The sequence below is a fragment of the Coturnix japonica genome, chromosome 3 (genome assembly GCF_001577835.2).
Source record: "Coturnix japonica isolate 7356 chromosome 3, Coturnix japonica 2.1, whole genome shotgun sequence".
Taxonomy (NCBI): domain Eukaryota; kingdom Metazoa; phylum Chordata; class Aves; order Galliformes; family Phasianidae; genus Coturnix; species Coturnix japonica.
In genome coordinates this window covers 47,295,321-47,319,508 of record NC_029518.1, presented here as the reverse complement: position 1 = coordinate 47,319,508, position 24,188 = coordinate 47,295,321, and the positions used below count along the sequence as shown (strand labels likewise).

The window sequence follows — 24,188 nt, the reverse complement described above, 5'->3', positions numbered from 1 at the left end:
TACAAATGGGAGAGAGGGAGAGCTCAAATAAATACATGTTGGAGCCAGCATCATTGCTGAAATCTGAAATGCGTGGCTTGGCTCATGTCCCTCTTCTTTGCCCAACAACTGTGTTCTGGGGGGCAGGGTGGCCCTCTTCTGTGCTAACGTGCTGATCTCCAAAAGCTTTAGAAGTGCTTGTGCATGGTTGGTGTGGTGTTGGCTGAAAGAAAGAGAAGAGCCATGCAAGTTTTCAGCAAATCTAACTTAACGTGGGGTTTCCTGGTTTGTTTTTCTGCAGCATAGAGCTAACATGTTGGAGGCTTGGGCATGCATCGTGTCACTTTTGGGGGAGCACAGGCTCCCATCCATTGTAAATACCCATGTAGCAGTGTCTGTGCTTTATGCAGAGCTTAGGCAGGGAATTGTCACCCAAGGGGGGAACAGAATATGGCCTCTAGTCTACAGATGTAATAGCTGGATTTCCTGCCCTGCACTGTGCTCAGCTTTCGGCAGCAAGGCAACGTTTTGCCTGTGGTGAGATGGGAATTGTGTGGTTCAGCTTCATAGTACTTCAGCTTTGTTAACTTCAGCACTGTTGGTTCACACGTGGCTCCATCAACCCAAGAGGTGTCTGTGCATATACTCACATAGAAACCTGGGGGCATTCAGGCTGTGGCTTCCCCAGGTGGATCCACCCACTACCCACATCCACTGCTTTCAGGCAGCAGCCAGAGCCCATCTGAAGTAGCCACTGCCCACCCTGTTTAGCTCATTGCCAGCAGGAGGCCCAATTAACATTTTGCAACATCGGCAGTTCCATATGGAAACTACCATTCAGCCGCCTACGTTTGAACTTCAGCTTTTTCCTTTCATTTAATTAAAACACAATCAAGTCAATTAGCTCATGACAGAGATTCCCCAAAGTTAAACTCCAGATGTATGGCTAGGCAAAAGCATTCGGATGCCAACTCATTGTGCTGCTCTGAGGTAGATTGTAGCTCTCCAATTTGTCAATTTATCCACCAGGGATTAGTTGCATTTTCTTCCTTCCAAGTAGAAAACGAAAAGGGAGAAAAGAAAAAGACCTGTCTTTCCATCTGGTTTTGGTCAAGAAAAATTGTTATAGCGTTACAGAATTTGGGAGATTTATTGAAAATGACATTGATTGTGTCAGAATGACTTCTGTTTTTTAATGACCATGTCAAACATTTTACCATGCGGTGTCTTGATGTTTTTTCCAGTAAGCTGCGGGAATAAGCGGCTTACCATACTCTATAGCAAGTCGATGAGTTATTGTTCTTGTCACTAAATTGGGATAATATGCAGCTGCACAAACATGTTGATTTTGCTGGCATAAAAACCATGACTTCAAACTCTGTTCCCCTTGGCAAGACTGTATAGAAAATCATAACACTGTCAAAAAGAGGTTTTGAGGTCTCAATAAACCAAGATGACTTTTGCAGCACACCCCTGCAGACATCTGGGTGCAGTGACAAGAAGAGAAAAATGACTGAACCAACTGGTAGTAGTATAGAAATTCTGCTGACCTAAATCCACACATAAGCTAACTTTGAACTGAATCTGCTGCAACTTCTGTTGCGTTTCTCAATTCATTTACGATTAGATATGACAGTATCCCAGGTCACTCGTATTGGAACAGAAATTATCCTCCCACACTTTAAGGGTGATAGAGTGATACCACAGTAATATTTCAGTGCCAGTACTACCCATAGCACATCAAGGTCAGTGGAGCACTTGGTTCCCCCTCTTTAAAAGTCTCTTTAAGTGCAGAGAAGCAGAGGGTTGAGGTAGTGTTAATGGCATGAATTATAGCACCTGCACTTTCAGAGTCAGGGAGCTTCTGATTGGAGTCCCTCAGGCTCCCAATAGCACAACTCTTGACAAATACACCGAAATTCTGCATTGTTTATTTTGTTGGATGTAGCCTGAATTGCTCTTTTACTCCAGGATCTCAAGAATCTTTGTGACAAGAATAAACTAATTAAACATTTTCAATGGCATCTATTCCAGCAATTTTAGAGCAACTTTATAAGACATTTCATACTTGTTTACAGCACATAACAAGTTCCTTCTCCTCATGACTGAATGTGAACATGGACTAATACGGGAAGGATTCTTACAGATTCTTGTATTTTGTAAAGCAGGTTCTTACCTGAAGAAGGTATTTGCGTATTTCAGTGCTGACACAAACATCTCAGTGCTGAAGTGTACAATGCCACTGAAAAACTAAGGAATTCATACTGCTGCTGCAGCTGCACAGTGTCTCTGGAGGTCGTTCAGAGCACAAAAGTGTCCCCCAGGCAGCTACAGAGGTCAAAGTTGCTTCTTGTAAGTGGCCTTTCTAGAGTCAAACCAGTTAAGGCCTTTCCATCTTTGGTGGTTTATGGGAAAGTCAAGGTCATCCGTAAACTGATCTAATATTTGCTGGCTGCCTGCAAGCGCAGGGAAGGGCTTTTTGTTTCCATCATTGAGCTCTCAGCCTTTGCCAGAATTATTTGGCTTTGCAGTGTCTTGGTTAGCATTGCAGTTGGTCTTTTACAACAAGATCTCCTCTTGGGGGTCATGATAAAATGGTTGGGATGGCATCAGTGGGAACGATTAATACGCTGAGAGGGTGATGTTTGTCACAACTTATTTCCCCTGTATCTTTTGTTAACTGGACTGATAGATCCCTGAGTATATCGATTTAAACGCTATCCTCTAGCTAGTAAGCAAAGACAGACACAGATGTGTCAAGCAGTGCAGGACTGTATACTTTGGACCTTTCCAATTGACTGGTGCACTACTGGTACCAGTGTATCATCTCTGTTTATTCAGACCATGTCTGTGTTAGCAAGCAGTGCAGTGTGATGGGAATGAACATGTGTATAAAACAGTTGAAGCTGTTTTGGTTCAAGCTGGCTGTATCGTGGTACTCCAGACTGAATGTTCCTCTGCATCTAGAGCATGAGGCACTTTCTCATTTAGATTTATGCTTAACAAATCTAGTTCATGCTCTTCAGAGCAGCTTTAAAATAGAAACCTCTGCAAGCTGGAGCAGTGTGGAGGTTTCCTTCAGAAGCAAAATCAATGGAAGCATGAACAGTCAGAGCTACACTGTTGTTTACAGTGCATGTTCAGGGAGAATTAACTCCAACAATAACCCTTTTTTTATTTCACTGTGTTTTTCAATCTCCATTTTGTAACAGACTTATCCTTGGACTCTCAGTCCAGAAGAACATATTTATAGTTCTCCATCCCAGTCTGTTTTGTTCCCCAGAACCAGAGCAGGAGTAGCATTGTAGCTTTGTCATTAATTTACATGAAGTCCAGGAAAGTAGTATGCAGACTCTAAAATGGATTTGACCAAACAATAATAAAGTTATTTCTTTTTAGAAATGAATATAGTTCAAGGGAAGTTGTAAATGAGTTTTCTTTGATTTCCTCCAGCATTCAGTACAAGCAGACATTTATCCTTCAGCTGTAAAATCTGCATCTAGGACAAAGGACTGAAATATAACAGGTAGATTATGCAGCAAGTACAGTCAAAAGTCCTATTGTCAAACTTAATGGCGATGGTTATTGACGGCAGTGGAATGACTCTTTGACTTTTTGAAGGTGGTGGGAAGGTGAACTTCAAGACACTGTACAAATAGAAGAATAACACAAGTGACCAAGTTTCTCTAATCTTGGAAAGATGTTTCTTTTCATCTCAGTGCAAGTGTATAATGCTTATAAATGATTAATAGAAGATGTATAAGCTCTCTGAAGTGAAGAATACACCCTTTATTTCTAATATATGACCTATAAAGCAAGCAAGGTAAATATTAAACACCAATTTCTTGCTGAGTTTTTCAAAGATGAAAGGTAGTATGTTTGAAAAGATCTTTCCATAAATGTTCTGGAACATCATTGCTGAAATTGTTGTGTTTTTTGTTTTTCATGGGCATCTCACTAATTGCCAAAATGTGCTACCTTGTGATTGCTTTTGTATTTAAAAGCATCCTTTCTTTTCTTAGGAGTTTATTTTGTCTTAGATTGTTTCTAAAACCAACCAGTGACGCTCGGCCGTGCCTATTTATTCTTTTCAAGTACATATTTGGGTCTTTTTTTCCTTTTTCAAATGAAGGAAGTGGTGCGAGGTTGAGGGATAAGCAAATTCCTAATTGTGAGCTCTCATGGAACTCATTTGATAAATAAACTCATATTTTCTTCTCAGGCGTTATTGTAGAATCCTGCTTTCAAGAGCTACAGTCTTCCTAAACAGAATCACTCACCGCTAAATTGATCCCTTTTTTTCTATATAGTGGTTAATTTGAAGCAGACGGATTTCTTTAGCTGGGATGAATACCACTATTTCAGAATTATATATTTTCATCAGCGGGCAGGGCAGCAAATGATCCAAATGCATGTTTCTCAGTGGAGAACTGTTGGAATCTTAATCCTCCTCCATTCCCTGTGGCAGGCACAGGAGAAAAAAATTAAACGAGGCTTTTGTGGAAGTGGTTGCTTGCAGTAGGCTGGGCTCCATGACCCAGGAGGATTTGAAAAGTTCTATGTTCTAGTGTTTATAGAGACTGTGCTGTCTATCACCAGGGTGCAGGCTCTTCACATCAATAACCCAGCCTTGCTAAGCCAGTGAAGACAAGAACATGGGCTTTGTCCTGCTGCCACCAAGGAGCGGGTAGCCTTTCACTAATGAACTCATGGTCTGCCTCTGTCAGTGAGATAATTCTTGGCTCCTGTCCCAGGACAGAACTCTTAAGCCACCAGATCCTCATCTCTTCAGCATCTCTCTTCTGATTCTTTAGATTTCTTAGCACAGATTTCACAAGTAACCATGCCTTCCCACATCCCCCAGCACTGCAGAAATGTTGACTGGGAGGTGACATAGTCCAGTCTCTCACTCTGAGCAGGATGGTTGCTGACAGCAGATGAGCTCACACCTGGCCATGTCCTGAAAACCTCCAATGGCAGAGATTCCCCAACCTGTTTCAGAGCTGTGCCCTTCTAGAAGCATGTTCCTTATGTCTAACCAATCTCTCTGGAGTTACTGCCTGTGGCCCTCACCCCTTCTAGTGCCATCTGGAACTGCAAAGAACAATTAAGCTATCTTACCTTTCTAACTACCCTTCAAGTAATTGTACTTCTTTCACTCAACAGACATTGACTGCCAGCCTAGAGAGAAGTACAGTCCCTATTTACAGGCTAGGCAACCCTGCAGAGGTCCTTCTGCTGCCCTGTGCCTCTCTCTTCCTCCAGAGCTGCTTGCTGGCTGGTGTTGGTGGCATTCTGATCCCCATCTCTTGCCAGCCAACCCACCTGTTAGGGACTCATCCTGAACTTCCCAATGGACTGCCTGGTGATGTTTTCAGGGATGTGCAAGCAAGGAAGCCTGCTCATGCAAGGGATAGGCCTAGCCTCCTCCTTGCCAAAATCTTGGTGTTACGCTTTTCAATGCCATCCTTTCATTTTATCTCTTTGTTATGGACCAGAAAGTACCCGAGGAAAAAACAAAACCAAAAACCTTAGATCCTTATGCATATGAATAATGGTTATTTCTGCTGGCAACGTTTTCTTAAGCTATCTGTTCCATCTCTAACGGTATAGGATTTGTTGTATTCTACAGCATAACTCAGATTTATTGATGTGAATGTTATCATTTTCACACAAATTTATCTCTGGTTTTAACTCTGTAGATTTCAATGAATTTATACAATGGATCTTTTTGTCCCAGTACTTCATTTCAAAGCATTAAGGAATAAAGTTTCTTGGACTCTGATTGCATTACATCAGCTTTTTCACAGTAAGGATTTTTTTATAACATCCTAGATCAATCTAAAGTCTGGGACAAATATAGGATTCATTAAATGCCATTTTTCTGAGAAACAGGATAGTGAGATTGCACTGTGATGATACATGTATGAATACGCATCTTTTTAACAGCTAGGACAGAGGACTAGGACTCAGGAAGCCATTTGGCAAACATGAAATTAAACACTTAACTGTTCTGTTCCTCATATTTTCCATCTGTAAAAGGGGAACAGTGATATTTCCTTCTTTGAATAGCACTTTCTGATTTAGTGATCCATGATTATCATTATTTCTGTTGACAGTGGCATCAGCTCTGTTCTGAATTGGTTATAATTGGAATGTTTAGATGAATGAAAGCAATTACAGAGCCCTTATGCTGCAAACATTTAAGCTTGTGATTAATTTTATGTACGTAAGTAATCGCAGTTACTTCAGTGAAGCTTCTCATGTGAATAAAGTTAAGCATGTTTGACATATTTGCAGGTTCGGGAGTAGAAAGCTCTATGAAACCATAGTTCTTATATAGAAATATGGGAGTGAGGACCGGTTGGTGGTGCAGGGTGCTATAAAATGCCCATCTCTGCCTTCTGGAACAGAAAAATGGGGACCACCACAAAGCCTTCAGCAATCCGGCAGTGGAGCAGTTTGGCTACTAGCTACCATTATGATTTCCATCCTTTATTGACCTTTTCTTTTCTTGTTTATTTATTTAGTTGATGGCTTGGATAAAGCTTCAATCGCTAACTCAGATGGACCAGCCCCAGGATCCCAAACTCCTCCCTTCAAGAGAAAGGGCAAACTTTCTACCATTGGCAAAATTTTTAAACCTTGGAAATGGAGGAAGAAGAAGACCAGTGAGAAATTCAGAGAAACATCAGCAGGTATGCATGTGGGCCTTTGGTGGCAAATAGCAGGAATTGCTGTGATGGCTTTGCGGGGTAATAGCTGAAAGGGTGTTGAGATGTGTCAGGGATTATTTAGGCACAGTATTAGACACACACACAAAAACTGTTTGACCTTTGATGAGGAAAATCCTTATTCAGCTTCTGTACTGAACCTGTTACCGAAGTGTGCAGTCTTAATATTTGTTACATATTATATTTGTTTGATGTTGTTAACACTTTTTTTTTTTTAAACTAAAACCATGAAGCAGTGTGCTATGTATCATCGGGTATGCTGGGAATGTCTCTGTGTTTTACTACCAGCCTTGCCTTCACATGGGAACAGAAGTTTGGTCTGGTCTGAGAGGAGAAGCAGATGTGGTCATGCACAGAAAAAAAATGAAGGTTAGCTTTGCAACCACTGTCTTTGTATGGGCTGCTCAGCCCCTTCACTCCACAACCAGATAGGCTTGAAGAGCAAGTGTGAAATAAAATGCTGTGACTGGACATTGTTCCTTCTGAACATGAGCAAGACTGAAGGCTGGGATTCAGTTGCCTAAACACAGGTGCTTGTACCACCTGAGATGCTCTGGCTGTCCTGGCTGCTATCCCTGTGTGGATGTCTCCTAAGGCTTGAAGCGGCTGTAGTCACTCCTGCTGTTAGGAAACTTAACCCACACTGCATCTGTGAGTGTCTCTGTGTCACAGCTCTGCCCAGCTTTCTCCAGAAAAATCCCAAACTTCAGTTTTGGGATTCAAACATGTGATGTTGTGCTTTTGTCAGCTTCAGCCCAGTTAGAGTCCATGGCTTTTCAGATTCATTACCACACTGTAAGTTGTCTGTTCACTGTCTTCCATACCTTTAGGCAATAGAACCTGTTTTCCAAAAAGTCCCCATTCAGAACATTTGGGTGTACACTGCTTTAGATTTTAAGTCTAGGAACCCCTAGAAATTGCTACAGAAAACTTTTAATAAAGAGCAGTGTCTATCTCAATGACCTTAGAGCTAATTTTCCACTGATAATTATGTCTTCTCAATTATCTGAGCTGTGTCTGTTTAGTTCCACTGCCTCCTGGGTACTGGCACCTGTTCTGTGATGAGCTGTATCACAAATCTGATCCAGAAGAAAGCTAAATACAGTGAAACATAACAAGAAATAGCTTTTACCTTTCTGCAAAGGTTACCACTTGGATGCGTGGTCTAGCTTTGCGATTACTGTCAGTAAAGTGCACTGAATCAGAAAGGAAATACAGAGCCTCTGTTGGAGCTTTTTAACATTTAGAAAAGCTGATTTTTACAACAAATTCAACTTTATTTTTGCATCACTGCCTTTCAGGTCTGGAAGTTAATAAATTAATATAGCTTTCCTTGTCTTTTTTTCCAGGGATAGAGCTTTATTTTGTGATAAATCTTTTCTTCAAAGCGGAGAACACAAGAGTGCAAACAGAAGTCTGTAAGAGTTAGGAGAATTTGCACTACAATTCAGCAGAATAATAGTAGAGTCAATGGTGATAGATTAGTATAGTGCATAGATCATGTAACTGGGATCTCTTTTGGTCAGCTGAATATGTGACTGTACGTAATTTGTACTGAAAAGTGGAAGGTAATTATCTGCACAAATGAAGTATGTCTATAAATGTTACAGAGCATGGGAAAAGTTAATGGAGAATGAGGTAATAGTTAAATAATTGAAGTTCCTGCTCTAAGTCCAGTCAAAGAACTTTATATTCAATAGTTTTTGTTCCCAAGAAAATCAACGAACCCAACTGATGAATTAAGTGCTTAATGTATCTTGTGTTGCGTATCATCTTCTACACAGACTTTTAAATCATTCTCCCAAAACACTTTGATTTCTTTTAACAGCATTGTGCCAGGTAACCATGTCATATGTATCCATGCTTTGTACAGCAAAGGCTGCTATATTTAGTAACATATAGGTCTGTAAAATTAGTGTTGTAAAACACAGGTAGCAAAAAACCAAAACCATTCTAATAATCTAAATTATGTAGAGTACTTCAGTGCTTGTTTGTGAAACATGAATATACAAAATTCAATGCATGTCTTGGTGAACAAAGCCTGTGCTTTTTTGTGCAAGTTTGGAAACTTCTGATATTTCTTCATTATTCAATAGATTGATATTTTCCGTCTCTCAAAGGAGTCCATATGTTCTATTTTTCACAAGGCTTTAATCATCCATCCCACTACACTTTAATATTTCATTTGTTTGGGTGGGATTGTACAAGTAAAGTGACATGGGGAATTAATTTCAGACTTTGAAAACTTTAGTATCCTTCTGTACATTCAGTACATCAGCGTGTATTCACAAATCCCAGATTACATGCATTCTGCCAACCATCACAGCACTCAGTTGTTTTTTTGGGTTTTTTTTTTTTTCCCCTTAAAGTGAAATACTTGGACTTAAGTAATATATGAAGATCTCATCTGTCATCTAAGAAGTAAAATAACAGTTCTTTAAGATGGGGAGATGAAGAGAAAATAAAGCTTGATTAAATTAAATTGTAAATTTTAAAAGTAAATTAAAGATTTTCTGTTTCCTCCTACATGTTATACAGGAATTTATCCTTTGTGACTCTCTAAGGTGTAACCTGTGTCTAGATGAAGGTGGCACAACTACAGTTCTCAAGAGTTTTTATGCTGAGAGTGGAAGAGGTATCTAAATATCAATTAGTATCAATGTAGTGGCCAATTGGTTCATAGTCTTGCTTAGGTGCTCTTGTCATTCATCCTCCTGTCAGCAATCAAAGCTTTTTCTTCCAAGTCTGGCTGTACTGGTCCTTTGCTAGCAGCCTGTTTGAGGGTAGATACACCTTTAATCCATGCTGATTGCTAATGAATAGTACCAGTAGTGCTTGCAGAAGCACACCAGAATAAGTCACTTGTGTTGACTTTGAGCATCCTCCCGCAGTTCCTCTGTCTTGGTCAAAAACGCAGATTACCTCCCCTCATAATTCCATATAGAGAAAGACGCAGATAAATCGTTATGTTTTTGGAGCAGTAAGGTACTGTGTCCTCAGAAGTCTTAGAAACAGGGTGGCAGCCCCAGCTACACCGTGAACAAGCCATGTATATTCAGAACAAATCAGGTTAGCTTGAAATGGAAGCATACCTGAACTTGCCTGAGTGTTATTTTGCTGTTAGGAAATCCCAGAGCTGTAGGGACGTAGTCATTTGTTTTTAAGCTCTACGTAAGAAAGATATGGGACTGCTTACATTCATATACATGCTTCCTGTGAGGCTGGAGTCAGAAATGAGAACCAGATCGAACTGCATTCGTCCTGCCTCAGATGGTTGTTTCAGGAAAACAGAAAGGTTAAGAAAAAACAAAGAAATTACCCTTGTACTTCTTGAGGAAACAGACCTGAGGCCAACGGAGATTGAGAAAGATGCATTTCCTTGGCAAGTTGCCCCTTGTTGCTTTGCTAATTGACGCAGCAGAAGAAACTCGCTTGTCTGACATGAGAAAGGGGAAAACATCCGCACAAAATAAATTTCCTGCAGGAAATCCTCTTCCTCAGACAGCTCAGTCAGAGATGTATTTACATTACAGAATGGGATGCGTGTGTGTGTATCTCAGATGCAGGTGGCCAGCCTCCCTGTCTGAGACCATGGGAGATGGTATGACTGTCATCGCATGTATTGGCATAATCTTAACCCCCACCTCAGTGTTTTACTCAGAAGGCAAAGAAGGCAGCGGTTGAAGTCTTGGCATGAAGTAGATGCCACTTCAAAGCTGTGCTGTGAGAGTATGTGCAGACAGGGAGCGGGAGGCAATTTTAGCTCTTACTGGGTCAGAGAAAAATTAAAATTTGGAATTCTCTTGAGTATCTTTTGAATAAGCAAAACTGAAGTCTGGAGGATATCCAGAATCTCACACAACTCTTTAAATAAAATAATGGGTTCTTAAGACTACTTGAGGTTAGTAGCTGCTGAATGTCGGTATGTCCATTCTTTCTCAGTGCAATTGTTGTGTTCAACATAGTTGGCTGTGTAAATATGAAACGTATTACATAGTGAAAAGACCTGAATTAGAAATAAATTAAAATTATGAGTTCACCCTGGCTAAATAGCACCCAGTGCAGACTCATGAGTAGACAGTGTCCTCATTCCTCTTATACAAGAGTACATATTTTTTATTACTTTTATTTAAACTGAAATCACAGAATCACAGAATGACCCGGCTTGGAAGGGACCTCAAGGATCATGAAGCTCCAACCCCCCTGCCTGGCTTTTTTGTAGGAATTAAAATGGATATACTTATAGTGAACGCTAGCATATTTTCTACTGTTCTTTCCATGAATCAAATAATATTTTAAATAAATTATCATTTGAAACTGAATTAACTGAGTTTAATCAGTTTAAATCAAAACTTCACTTACAGCTAGCATTTTAGATGATTAAGGATTTGGGCTTAAGCTTCTTCTCTGTTCATAAATATTCTAATCTGTAAAACGGAGATAATCGAAAGGACATAACAAAATCTGTGTAATGTCAATACAGTGCTTTGAGGTCTTCTAGTGGAAGTGTAAGGTGTCAATGTCTTTTAATGCAAATGGTCTTTTCCATGACTTCGTTAAGTGTGATACAGTGCTGCAGAACTGAAAAAAATACATCATCTTGAAAACTTCAGGGAGACGTAGGTAGCTGGTCAGATTCAATGTTAATGAATTTGATGGAAAGGAAGTATTTCCAAGTATTGTTAGATTAAACTTCACAAAGAAATATCTGGGAGAGCATCTGACCTCAATGTCCCCAGTAAAACAGGTGCAAAAAAAAAGGGGGGAAAAAACTAGGAAGTAAATTATACTTTAAAAACTGAAAAAGCAAGAAAATATTTTTATTGCCAGCAACAAAAGGATAGATGTTGCACTAGGGACCTGGTTACTGGGCATAGGTGGCGATGGGTTGACAGTTGTATTAGATGATCTTGGTAGCCTTTTCCAACCTTAATGGATCTATGATTCTAAAACATATAAACTGTGTGCACAAAGAATTCATCCACGAGTTTCATATCAGAGGAAATAATAAATGTACTTGGTCAGTGCCTGCCTTCATAGTCCTCTGGCCTCATTGTCCCTGTTCTCTTCTCCAGAGGTCTTTGAAAGAGCAAGTGTTCACCTACATGAAGATAAACATGCTAGAATATGGCATGTTCCTGTACTTTGCTTGCTGTGTAAATAACTTGCGTGGCATGCAGTTGGAAGTTATATAATTTTAAATGTAATGGGGAAAAATGAAAGTACGTTTTAAGAATGGAACTTAGGAAGGCGGTCTCAACTGGTCTGCATTCAGGCAGCCATGCCTACCCCTGTTCCCAGCTATGCCCTTCTGCCCTGGCTTTTACACCAGCAGTCATTTTTGTGAAGAGTTCAATCCAAGCAGCTGCTTTACAGGACTAGGATCAACTTCCAGCATAAATGAAGCCAAATGAAGCTGGCAGTGCTATGCTCCTGCCTCTCTGGTGCCTCCATTCTTGTTTAACCAATTGCAGCCAGAGCTACCTGCTGCTGGGAAATAAGTTTGTTGGGTGCTGTCACAGAGGGTAAATTCCTGAAACGTGTGAGGAGTTTCTCCGTCCTCACTGTAGCACTCACTTAACCACGATTCTATGATTCTATGCGACTTCTCTCAAACCAGTCCAGCTCAAGTGAGATTGAAAATACTTTGTGCAGCATTTAATCTGCATAGAGCAATTAGGCTTGCACTACAGAATAATTGGATTACCAGAGTGTTCGAATTAGTTGATGAGATAAATCACCCTATCCCACATCATTAATAGGATAAAGTCCAGAGCTACTGAAGCTTCTCTGCATGACCTGCATGATGGAGCTGCATCTCTTTAGCTCCAAACATCGCTTGGGTTTTGATGTTCATATGTAAGCAGAACTGGAAAAGGTGATTAACTTCTGCTAATAATGCAGTGAATAGAGGGTCTTACAGTAACGATGTTCACATTTTCTGTACCGTGTACCAGAGTTCCATAAATCATTTCAGCGGTTCCCCAGATCACCAACCAAAATCGTATTGGTACAGGGTTAGGGTGGAGTGGGGAGTTACTCTATTTTGCCATCTGTAAATACTTTTCCCTATAAAACTGTTCTACATTTTTCCCATGGGAAATAAACAAAATAATTAAAATGTTTGATGTCAAAGTCTTTTTTGTGTCTGTTCTATGCATTTTTTTTTTAACCTAAAAAACAGGGTGCTTCATTTTTTTCCATGACAGCCAACCAGCCTGGATGAGGATGTTATTCCCTTTTAGAACAGAACTTTCTAACCCTTTTTCCCCAAGATTTGCTTTCGTTTTTTTTGTTTAAAATAGATGTGCAAAGTTTACTCTGTGAGCAGTTTTATGACTTGATCAAAAATATTGCTTGCTCTGAGCAGGGTTTGTTTCTCAAAACATCTGTAAGAGTAGATAAAGGTATCTTAAACTGATATAGTAATTCCAATCAGTGATAAAGAGGTGCTTTTAAGTATTAAATGTCACTGCTTGGATGAGTTTAGTTTCACTCTGGAAGTGCATATTCCCATTGACTGTGAAGGAAACCCCATTGAGCCCATCTCAGCTGAAGACATTGGATCAGATGAATCCCATCTTTTGTGGCTAAATTTGTGGGAGAGCGTCCCTGGAAACTCAGACCACTTCTCTTGTAGAGCTGAGGGAAAGAAGACCTGTCTGGGGTTCTTAATTCTCTTCTACATTTTTTCACAAGCATTGTCAGTGTGGCAATAAATCTGTTCTTAACTGTGCTTTTTCTTTAGTGTTGGAAAGGAAGATTTCGACAAGACAAAGCAGAGAGGAGCTGATAAGAAGGGGAGTGCTGAAGGAAATGCCTGAGCAAGGTGATAACACATTACCTAGAATTTAGCTCCTAAACATGGATGGTAAAATCCCTATTGCATTGTTTCTGTGTAGTATAACTAGTTATAAGGAGATAAAGCAGAGGAACATAAGAAGTAATTTGAGCCAGTTGAATGAAACAAAGTCAAAAAATACGCATTCTGTAGCTGCTTCTGCCAAGAAACGCCACCTCACTTCTGGCCATATCTTCAAATATTTGTATGCTTCCTGTAAACATGGATGGCTGCCATTTCTGTATCAAAAAGTACCAGTGCTGAGATGGTACAGATCTCACCACTACCACACAGGCCACATTCACAAGCATCACAACTATAAAAGTCTGTGGGGAAAACACTCCTTGTTTAAAAACAATTTAGAGTTAATAACCCCAAATTTGTGCCTGGAAAAGTATGGGTAGACCATGGTTAACACCTCCGCCCCACCTCCAGTTATGTTTCTGGAATGCCTCTAGTAGTATTCTTCTGAATATCCTTAAGTATCTATAAATCTAGATGGGATTAAAATCAAGTGATTAAAATCATTTTCAGTAGCTTAAAATTAAACCATTCATCACTTTATTGATAAGTCCGAGAACTCCATAATTTCCTAAAATAGGTCTATCCTACAAATTGTACTTCCCTGCCTGAGCTGAAGAATTGCACACGTTGATCCTTGGAAGCAGAGGGTTTGTTCGTTAGCATGTAACATCACTTGTCTTTACTGTCTTGTCCGATTACTAAAATGTGATATCCGGCATAGCTGGCTTCTTAACTTGTTTCTGCCATTATATGTGACTTAAAACAAGAAGTGTGAAATCGCCACACCTCAATTTGCCCATATGTAATTTTGAACATTTTTTGCTATGTGCTTTTTTGGGCAGCTGTATGACTTTGTTGATTGATGGTTGCAAAATTCATTTAGACTGTTGGCTCAGTTAATGAAAGCTGTTAACATCTCAGGTAAGTCAAAAACATTTTGAACAAAGGAGTGTCATTCATCCTGAAAATATGTTTGCTTTGGTCATTAGTGTCCTTGACCTGCTATTCCACTCTTAAAAGGGGTAAAAGGATAGAATGATAAAAAAAAAAACTTTTTCCTCTTTCTCCCCTCTTAAGAAGACTATCAGTCCAGTCTGTTGCTTTCATCAGTCTGTGTTTCTTGTGTTATGAAAATTATGATCTTTAAGGAGCATTGGATTGTTTTGTATGGGCTGAAAACAGAGATACAGGGTAGACAGTGGTTGGGTGGTGTGAAGCTAATTAGAAGGAATGTCTACAGAGCTGAAAGCTAGATGTAGAAATATTACAAAGTATTGAAATGTGAGAGGTAAGGAATGCAAAGAAGTGACAGTGTTTCACAAGGGATGGAGAAAAAAGAGGTGGGAAGTGGCAAGGGTGTAGATGAGATGTTAACAGAATATGAGTAAGGTGGGAATCTTACATGTGGAGGCAGACGGAGAAGTGGATTTAAGAGCATCTGTAAGGAAAAAGCTGAGGAAGTTGAATGTTGCAGTCAAATAGGAGGAAAGCAAATATCAGCTATAGTGAGTGAGACAAGGTTAGGAAGGCAGAACTTAGGTTTCACACATCATCTTTACACATCAAATGAAAGTTAGTTGTGTGGGTGAGAGTGAAACCATCAGCTTAATCCACAGAGCAGCCTAAGGGAGTAAGAGAGAGGCTGCGTAATTGTATTGAAATGAGGGAACTACCAAACATTCAGATCTCACAGCACCCAACAAGAAGAGGAGAGTGGAATTACCATAGTTAACGGAGAAGCAACAGGAGGAGCCAGAAGACATTACAGGTAAAGTTGCATAAATTTTGGCTGACAAGAGCATCCTGTAGGAGGAGAGCAATCATCACTGAGAACTGCAAGTATAGTGTGAACAACCTACAGATAGCAAGTCTTGGACACAACCAGAGAAGAAAATCAGCAGTGATTTAAAATGTATAGAATAGAGAACAGATACAAGTCAATAGAGAAAGCTGTGAGCCAGCAAGAGTACACAGCATTTTCCAGGGACACAGGCACAAATAAGGAAGACAAAGAATTTATTTATTTTTTTTCAGGAGGAAAAAGAAAACATAGTTGAGGTAGTTCCGGTAAGTCAGTAATAGTCATAAAAGCTGGGAGAGAATTGGACTTGCAAAATATAGTAATAGTATGGAATGTTACAAGGAGTCTTAACCTTGATTCTTAGGATTGGGTAATGAGTCATTGTCATTAATAGTAAATTCACATTTGGGAATTGATCATGTATATTCTGAAAATTTCTGTCTGATTCCTGGCTGATAAACCAGTGGGAACAACATGGTTGTTCTGCAACTCTATGCAGGTCCAGGTCTGTGACCTTTGGAAACACATTATAGATACATTGTGTTCCATGTGAACAGCTTTAAGCTATGTAAACCAGGATCATAGAATCATAGAATGGCCTACGTTGAAGAGGACCACAATGATCATGTAGTTTCAACCCCCTGCTATGTGCAGGGTAGCCAACCACCAGACCAGGCTGCCCAGAGCCACATCCAGCCTGGCCTTGTATGCCTCCAGGGATGGGGCATCCACAGCCTCCTTGGGCAACCTGTTCCAGTATGTCACTACCCTCTGTGTGAAAAACTTCCTTGTAAAGGATGTGGGCAGGGAGAGCATGGGATGCTGACATGTATGGCATTCACATCAGAAGATGGAGCATTAAAGCTGGACCTGGAAAGTGGGCCCACTACTGCGAAGATATCCACTCAAAGACCTGGCAGCCTGTGGAGATCATTTAAAGAGTTAATTTTCAGAGCCTGTTATACAGTCCAGTAAATCTTTCTGCTTTGCTTCCATGGTGACTTGAAAGCAGAGAGTTGGTGTGTATTGTCAGTAAGTGCTAAGGAAGCAGTTAGTTTTAATTTTAATTTTTAATTTTTATTTCAGATGGTGATGTCACAGTAAATTTTGAAACTTCAAACGGACACACTGTAGCTATTGGTGAAGAAACCATACAGGAAGAAAATGCAGTAAAAGCCAGCGGAGATAATGGCACTTTATCAGAGAAATCATCTGGACTGGAAGGAAAAAAAGAAGATCAAAAAGGTAAATGGACGCATTTATCAATTTTTTTCCCACCTACTTTAAATGTTAATGTGTTCTTCCATCAGCACCAATACATGCTGTAAGTTCTATTCTGCAACAAGGATGTCAGCAGAACCTGCCAAAAAGATAGACTTGCAAAACATGGATATTTCATTACTGGTAGGCATGCGTTTTACTGTGGTTATTGTAAGGTAACAAATAGAAGCATGATATGAGCATGAAATTACATGCAGAGATGTTTCTGAATTCAGTGTGAACTTTTTGTTGTAGATGTGGGCAGGCTTCGGTTCCAGGTTTTCCTTTTGTGAAAGATGACATCAGGTGTTTCTGCATCACCTTGCAATATCATTGCAGAAGCGGCTCATGGCTTAAAAGTTCAAATGTTTAAGCTACTTGAAAACTGTGTGTATTTTTGAAAATAACTTTGGCAGCTCATTCCCATTGGTTTTCATTACTTCTTAAGCACTTAAATCTCAGTTCTTCAGAAAGATTCAAGGGAATACATTACTACTACAAACTGAACCCAAGTCATTTATGGGAAATGTACTTCATGTCTATATAATTTACTGTAAATAAAATGCACTAAATCCTGTTAAATATTCACTGTGCCCCAAATCTTGAGGTTTATATTAATTTTGTTACCTTGATTCAGGTTCACTTTGGTGACAAAATTTGGCTGAATAAGGAAAAGTCAAGAACTAAAGTGGAATCACAAGGATTTGGACTGCATTTAACCTCTTTCTCTAGTATCTTGAATACTGGACCACTTATTTTCACTGTCAAAAAGAAAAAGAAAAAGAAAGAAAGAAAAAGTGAGCGTTCTTAAATACTGGTCCATCTATTGGATTTTCTACAGGAAAGAGCAAGGACACAAAAGACCAAGAACTTCATGGCTGGCTGTTAGACAGAGCAGTCTTTCCAGTGTTTCCTAGTAACCTTCACCTAGTGATGAATGAGCCTCTGGAGGTTGTGAGGATCAGTTCAGCTAACACAGTAATTTGAATTCTTCTCTGAACTATGTAAATCACTTGACTGTGTAAAAAGTGGCTGGATTCCCAAGGAGAACTGCACTTCTTGTGAGATTCCCTACTTCCTGTCTCCCAACAGGCCCCAAATACATAATTAGTTTCTTTTCATGACATTTAAATACGTGTATCTTTTTATGCCAACTAGAACCAGATGTGTATTGGGTCAGGAAAAAAGATTTGCAATAGCCACGGAAAACTCCTTTAAAATGATTCAAGTAAACTTTGAGGTTAGATCAGATCATTTGTTATTTTATGCATCCCTAAGTACAGCCTTTTGAACCTGTCAGGTCTTGAAGGTTTTCCTAAGGTGCACTTTTTTTAGAGATACACAGTTCTAACTATTGAAATCCCATCTAGCTGATGCTGCAGAATGCAGAACTGTGATGAAAAGAGGAAGGCTCAATATCTATTTCAAACATGCTATTTCATTCATCTCTCTCTCTATTTTGCTGACCTTATAGAAATTTGAAATGATTGCTGAATGAGAGCAGGCTCAGTGCCAGAACATATATAGCTATCCCTTTATCACAAATTAAACAAGAAGGTGAGTCCATCTGTTAAAGAGTAAGGCCTGCAGATGCACCTGCAGATACACCCCTGGTGGTGTAGTCCTCAGTGCTTTTTTATGGCAGCTACAGTGGGTCTGTATCACACCTATACCCACTGGCAGAGGGAGAAATGAGCTGCTAATGTGATGGTTTGCATTAGCACCATCTTGATGATGGTGTGTCAAGATCATAGCTGCAGCAGGACTGTGTATACCTGGCAGTGTCCTTTGGTCAGACGATAATACATGCTGCTGTTCCAGAACGCAGTCTCTGTCAGAAGAACTGAGATAGGTGAATACTAGCTGGACTGTCAAGAGCAATGGATTAAAGCTCATTGATGTTAGGCTTTTTAGAGTCACAAAATTAATTGTGTAAATCTTAAGGAAGTTCTTTGCACTTTCTATGTAAGACCTGAAGACAGGAATAATTCCTGCTGTTTAGGTTCAGTTTGTAGTTCAGATGGGTCTTGAAAATGAGCTTCCTGCATAAAAATGATGATGACTGCTGATGCTGGAAGTTTAAAAAGACCAAGTGTGGCAGGCACAGTGGACAAGTGGTAAGAGTTGGCAGCAATGCATCATGGAGCAGGGGACGTGTCTGGAGTCACAGGAAGAATGTTTTAGCATGAGCCACAGAAATGCTGTAGCAACAGGGCAAAACCAGTCAGCTCAGCCACATATTGTAGAAATGAGTTAAGCAAAAGTGAGTGAAGCAGCAGCCTGAATGCTGCTCCTTGTGCTGCCAAGCATCCCTGCAAACTGTGCACCCTCTGCTTGCAGATATCTTTTGTATTTGGGGAAAAAATACCTTTGGAAATTTTCTAGTGTGACCATGACTTTTTGTATCTATGATATATCAATTATATAAACAGTGTGTTTATAAGGAAATTTCTCCTTTATGGTGACATATTAAGAAGCTAGTGATACAGATCATTAAGTGTTTTTTACAAAAACAGGTGATTGAGTTATTAAGCTTTGCAAATGGGAAAGCAGAGCCCTGGATCTTTTTCTCGGATTGTTTATTCACATGATATGTGTACAGGGTTGAGTTCTGAATACTTTTTTTCCTTAGTTTGGTTTTGTTTTGACTACAAGTCACTAGCATCTTTCGCTGAAAACACAGAGCTCAACTGTAGCCATTCTCTGTAAGCACACTGGAAGGGATACAGAGCAGCACGTGGGCAGGCAGTGTGCCAGAGTACGTGCTGGCTGTCTGGCCAGCAGGCTGGGTTGTGCTGGCATGCCAGGGCTTCAGATCCATGGCATTTGTCTGAAAGTGCCCCTGTGGGCCTTAGCACTCCAGGTTCCCAGTGACGTATGAATCTTGCATAGAGGATCCATGGATCCCCTTCTTTCTTCCTCTTTTACCCTGCAAGAGTGTTGGAGAAGTACAAAAGCAACATGGGTAGAATAGAGATCAGAATTGTAGCTGTTTCCCGCTATAGGCATAGTGGTGTGGCATGATGGCACAGCATGCTTGCTGCGGATTGTAGAACTTCCTTGTACTGAGTCAGAGCTCCTTTTCTCATTCACACTTTCCCAAGCTGTCTCTGGCATTCAAGACACACCAGAGAACCCTGGGTTTGTATCTGAGTTGTTTGTAAACTTTGATCTTACTCTTTTTTGATGTGCTAAGTCTTTTTGTGATTCTGGTAGATAATTTCATTGTTAGCTTAAGTTAAGTGAAAGGTTCAGTAACTGGTGGTGAGATACTACCTGGAAAAAAATAATAAGAAGTTTCATTTTGCCTACCATCAGTCAGGCATGAGTGATAAATAAGTGCACTGCAGGAAGCCAGAGGTCTCTTGTGGGTGCTGTGGGTGTTTTGGGTGACATGGAACATAAGCTTCTGAAATGTTCCAGTACCATTTATAGCAGACCGAGGTCCTCTTAGGTTTTCTCATTTCTCATATTTCAGTAAAGGAAACAATTTCTAGTTCTGTTTCCAAATGAATTAATAGGATCCATCTGTATAGTGCTTTCCCTCCACAGCATAACTAATCTGAGAGCTGACAAATGTTTAAGTTTTGGTATGTTGAGTTCAGAGGTTCTTTCTCCTATGTTTTGTCACTGTCTTTTATATCTACCTTTAAATTTAATCTTCTGTTTTTCTCATGGATAAACAGAAAAGGAAAGCTGGAGTCATAAGCCCTGATCTTATGAGTACGCATATTTGCTGACCAGCACTCTAATTTACATTCAAGGGAATGTTCTTTAAACTCAAATTTTCTGAATTTCTTTTCTCAGGGGCCTTTGCTTTATTTTCCCTAAGTAGGAAAGAAAACAAAAACAAAAAAACAACCCTGCAACAACTGGTGAATTCAAAGTAGTAGCCCCCATCTTCCAGGGCCTTAAACAGGAACCTCTCAGCAGATCAATCCTTCGAACCACTCACTGTGAGAGACGAGACAAACTTTGTTCTTTCTCATGTTATAAGCAGATTTCATACACCTCTCAGCTCTGTAGATCATTGTTATTTGCACCATACATAAAAGTTTATGGGTGTTTATGGGTGGTGGCTTTTTTTGCCTGACTCCCAAAGAATCTACTTGTAGGTTTCAGTCTAGCTCAGATATTTGCTGGCCTACGACTAGTTATTCTAAAAATAGTTTATCTTCTGCTCGTCACCTGAACTATGTAAAATGAGACTGAATCCAAGTATTCTTAAAAGGAAAGGTACTCTGGATAAAGCTTTGTTTGGGCAGAAACCATCCAGTAATTCAGCCAGGCATTCTCCTGCCAGTAGGCTGACATGAGAGGGGCAAGCTTTCACCCACGTTATGTGAGTGGCAGAGGAAAGCTCCTAATTTGTAAAGCTGCCGTTTGTTGGTTGTTCCAATAATCCTAATGTGGCTCCAGGAATAAGACTGTGGACATGGTTTTAGCAGATCAATTGTTGAATTGTTTGAGAGTATCTGTACAGGTAGTATAAGAGAATGTAGAAATTTACATGCCTGTTTGCTTTCCAAGTGTCTTATAGACCAAGAAAAGGTAAAAATAGGCGGCTAACAATGAAGATGTTACTGATATTCTGTCTTGATCTAACAGCTTATATCTTATGCAACAGTTGATCTATCAGCATGTGCTTGTTTTGTTTCGTATTGTGTTTTGTTGGTTGTTTTTTTTTTTCCCTGTATTATCTTGGAAACAATAAGAAATATTTAAATGCGGTTACTTAGGCCAGATGTTACACCTACCCCTTTCTCCTCCCTCCTTCAGGTTTCTACCCTTCCTGTGTTACAGGGTCTTTTGCACATGGTACTGTTAACATTACTCAATAAGCAAAAGCTGGAAGTCTGCAGATGTACAGATCTGTTCATTTGTCTTCAAGAAGGATGAATTCAAAACTGGAATTAATGCAGAGGGGGTTATGAGACAGCTGTTCTTGCTCAGTCTGGCAAAACAGAGCCTGAGTCTTGAGCACATTTGGTGAATGTAACAAATTGGTGTACAGCCCGGAGAGACTATGGCTGAAGGACAATGCTGGCAAAAGTAGAAAGGAATAGACAGAGTCTTGAAATACATTTGGACTGGAAATTAAAGGAAGCTTTCTAACAACTAAAATAGGTGTTTCCTTGAGCAGAGCTTTAGTATCAGTAGCACAAACAAAAAGTAGAACTGATTGAATCTAAAATTTATGAAAGGATTTGTATGAGTTGACCACCTGCACCAGCACAGTCAGCGAGTCCAGAAATGAGACAAAAGACACCTTGTCTTGTCTGGTGTCCCATGTTTCTAAGTGACAGTTTCCTGGATTTTGATTAATCACAACACAGCTCTCTGCATAGGCTGGAAAGGAAACTCTTGATTCTCAAAACTCCTGTTTAATTTCATTTTGGAGGGATTTACCCTGCAATAAACAACAAATTATACCTTATTTCCACCTTCCATTTTACCTAACTAAATTGTGCTCATCTTCCAGGAGAGGGGTGCTTTGCAGCTGATTAAGATTACGTGCTTATATTGCAGGACTACTGGTTCTCTGCGAGCTAGATTAATATCAGAGCTCTGACTGTAGAAACAAAAAAACATGGGTACTATATGACAAAATCCTGATTAAATATGTTTGCTTCAAAATTCAGATAGTTAGTGAAAAAAGCCAGTACAATGGGTTGCTCAGGTGGGAACTGAGTATCTCGAGTAAATGAGTAACAACAGTTTAGGCAGGATAAAACTGACGCTGAGGGCCATCAAATTTATTATGGTGAGATAAAAAAGTGAAGCTATCCCAGAAAATACAAGGGTAACATGATACCAACAGGAATTATATGGTTAAAGCAATGGGCAAGAGCACAGACTTCCTCACAGATATGAGCAAGAAGACTCATTGATCAAGGAGAAGAAAAGGGCATGTATGTAATCAAGGTGTAGTCAAGGCTGAAAGGGAGTCATCACTATCCAAGCAAAAAGAGTTCTGCTGTGAAAAAAAAGTGTTATAATGTGCGTAACAGTATGGAAAGAACTGCCTTAGATAAAGATGATATCCCAGTGTTGGTGAGGTGTTTCAGTTGCAATTGATATTACATAAATTGTCCATAATACATAAATTGATATCCATAAATTGTCTTAATCACAACTGAAATCTGAAAGCAGAGACATTGGTTTGAAAAAAAAAAAGTTCAAATTTTGTTTTTCATTAATAATTTTTATTTATTTTTCTATAGAAGATTGATAATTATTGAGTGTAATTAAGATATGCTTATTTGCAGCTAAGTAAAGATGTATCCTTGTATTTTGTACTTTTCCACTAATACGTGAGACATTGTGACACATTGTTTAATCAGTTAAACAGGTGAATGTAAATTGACTTAGATTCTAAATAATTCTGCATTTCTTTAGAATGTGGAGAATAGAGTACTAGGTTATCATTCTTTTCTTAACACTTTCTGTATTAATGACTTAAAACAAAGCATGGTGACAACATATAATTCACAGGTTTTCAATTGATTCTTTTTAGTAAGTCAAGTTTTAGGATGCCGAATCCATAAGGAAAAAGAATGGTATACATTCAAAATTCTTTCTGAACATGTCTTTTAAGGTCTTTAAAATAGAAATTTTACCTTTTCTTGCTGTGTTTGTCATAACAGAATTAAAATGTTGCAATCTCTTGCTTTCTCACAATTAAATCAGGTTTTCAGCTTTGAATGAAGGTAGGTAGAGTTTAATAAACAGGTACCACTTGCTGTAAAAGAGGAAATGAAGTGCAACAAATATGTTTGGTTTTTTCCTCCAAAGTCTTTCTCTGGTCCAGGAGAAAGAGGTAGGAAAACAAAGATATTGTACAAGGATCTGTGTTTGAAAGAATCTGCTTGCTAGCTCTAAAACAATGTTTTTTGCATAATATTAGCAAAACCAGTTTATCCTATGAATATATGGGCTGGAAACTGTTTACCATTAGTTCTCTTGATTGATAAAAAGTTATGTGTGCATGTTGCTTTCGGTAATTGCAGGTGATGAATCAGGTTCATGTTAACAAGCCTTAAACTAGAGATTGAAAAGGCTTTGTTTCTGAGATAAGGAATGTTGATGTTGTCAACACGTTTGTTTTTGTTTTTCATCTACTAATCTTACAGTGAAAAGATACTGCTTATCTCTTGGGAATCTTTTATGTAGGAAGGAAGAGGGCGGGGAATGGCCAGGAGATGCAGGAACAGCCATGTAATTTGTTAGAGTGAGGGTTTCGTGGGAACATGATGAAATAAGTGAATTGGTTTCCTCTCAAGTGATAAAAAAGAGGTCATTAGAATTCTTTTTCATATATGCTTGGCTCCTTCCTTCTCTGACCATTGTACTGACATCTAAGCAAAGCTCTTATGATTTTGATTGTATGCTATTACTTCTATAAAATCGTTTTTTTGCAAGGTGTGGAAAAGCTGTCTTGAGACCAAATGGACGCAGAGCTGGTGTGACAAAATAAAGATTCCCATTTGGCTATCAGCTACAGTCTAAACACCATAGAGATCGTGTTTCAGAATTTTATGTTGCATAT

The 24,188-nt window shown here is 39.4% G+C and overlaps 1 protein-coding gene across 5 annotated transcripts in view; it reads left to right on the top strand.

The window, feature by feature from the left end:
- Positions 1 to 24,188, top strand: part of PHACTR2 (phosphatase and actin regulator 2) — a 110,818-nt gene that overhangs the window by 63,094 nt on the left and 23,536 nt on the right. For 4 of the 5 annotated variants that reach the window (XM_015858288.2, XM_015858285.2, XM_015858287.2 and 1 more), the window contains exons 2-4: positions 6,510 to 6,677; positions 13,462 to 13,542; positions 16,466 to 16,624. In XM_015858288.2, the coding sequence (XP_015713774.1) occupies positions 6,510 to 6,677; positions 13,462 to 13,542; positions 16,466 to 16,624 (408 nt within the window). The remainder of the gene's footprint in view (positions 1 to 6,509; positions 6,678 to 13,461; positions 13,543 to 16,465; positions 16,625 to 24,188) is intronic. The other variant, XM_015858286.2, reaches the window with a different exon arrangement.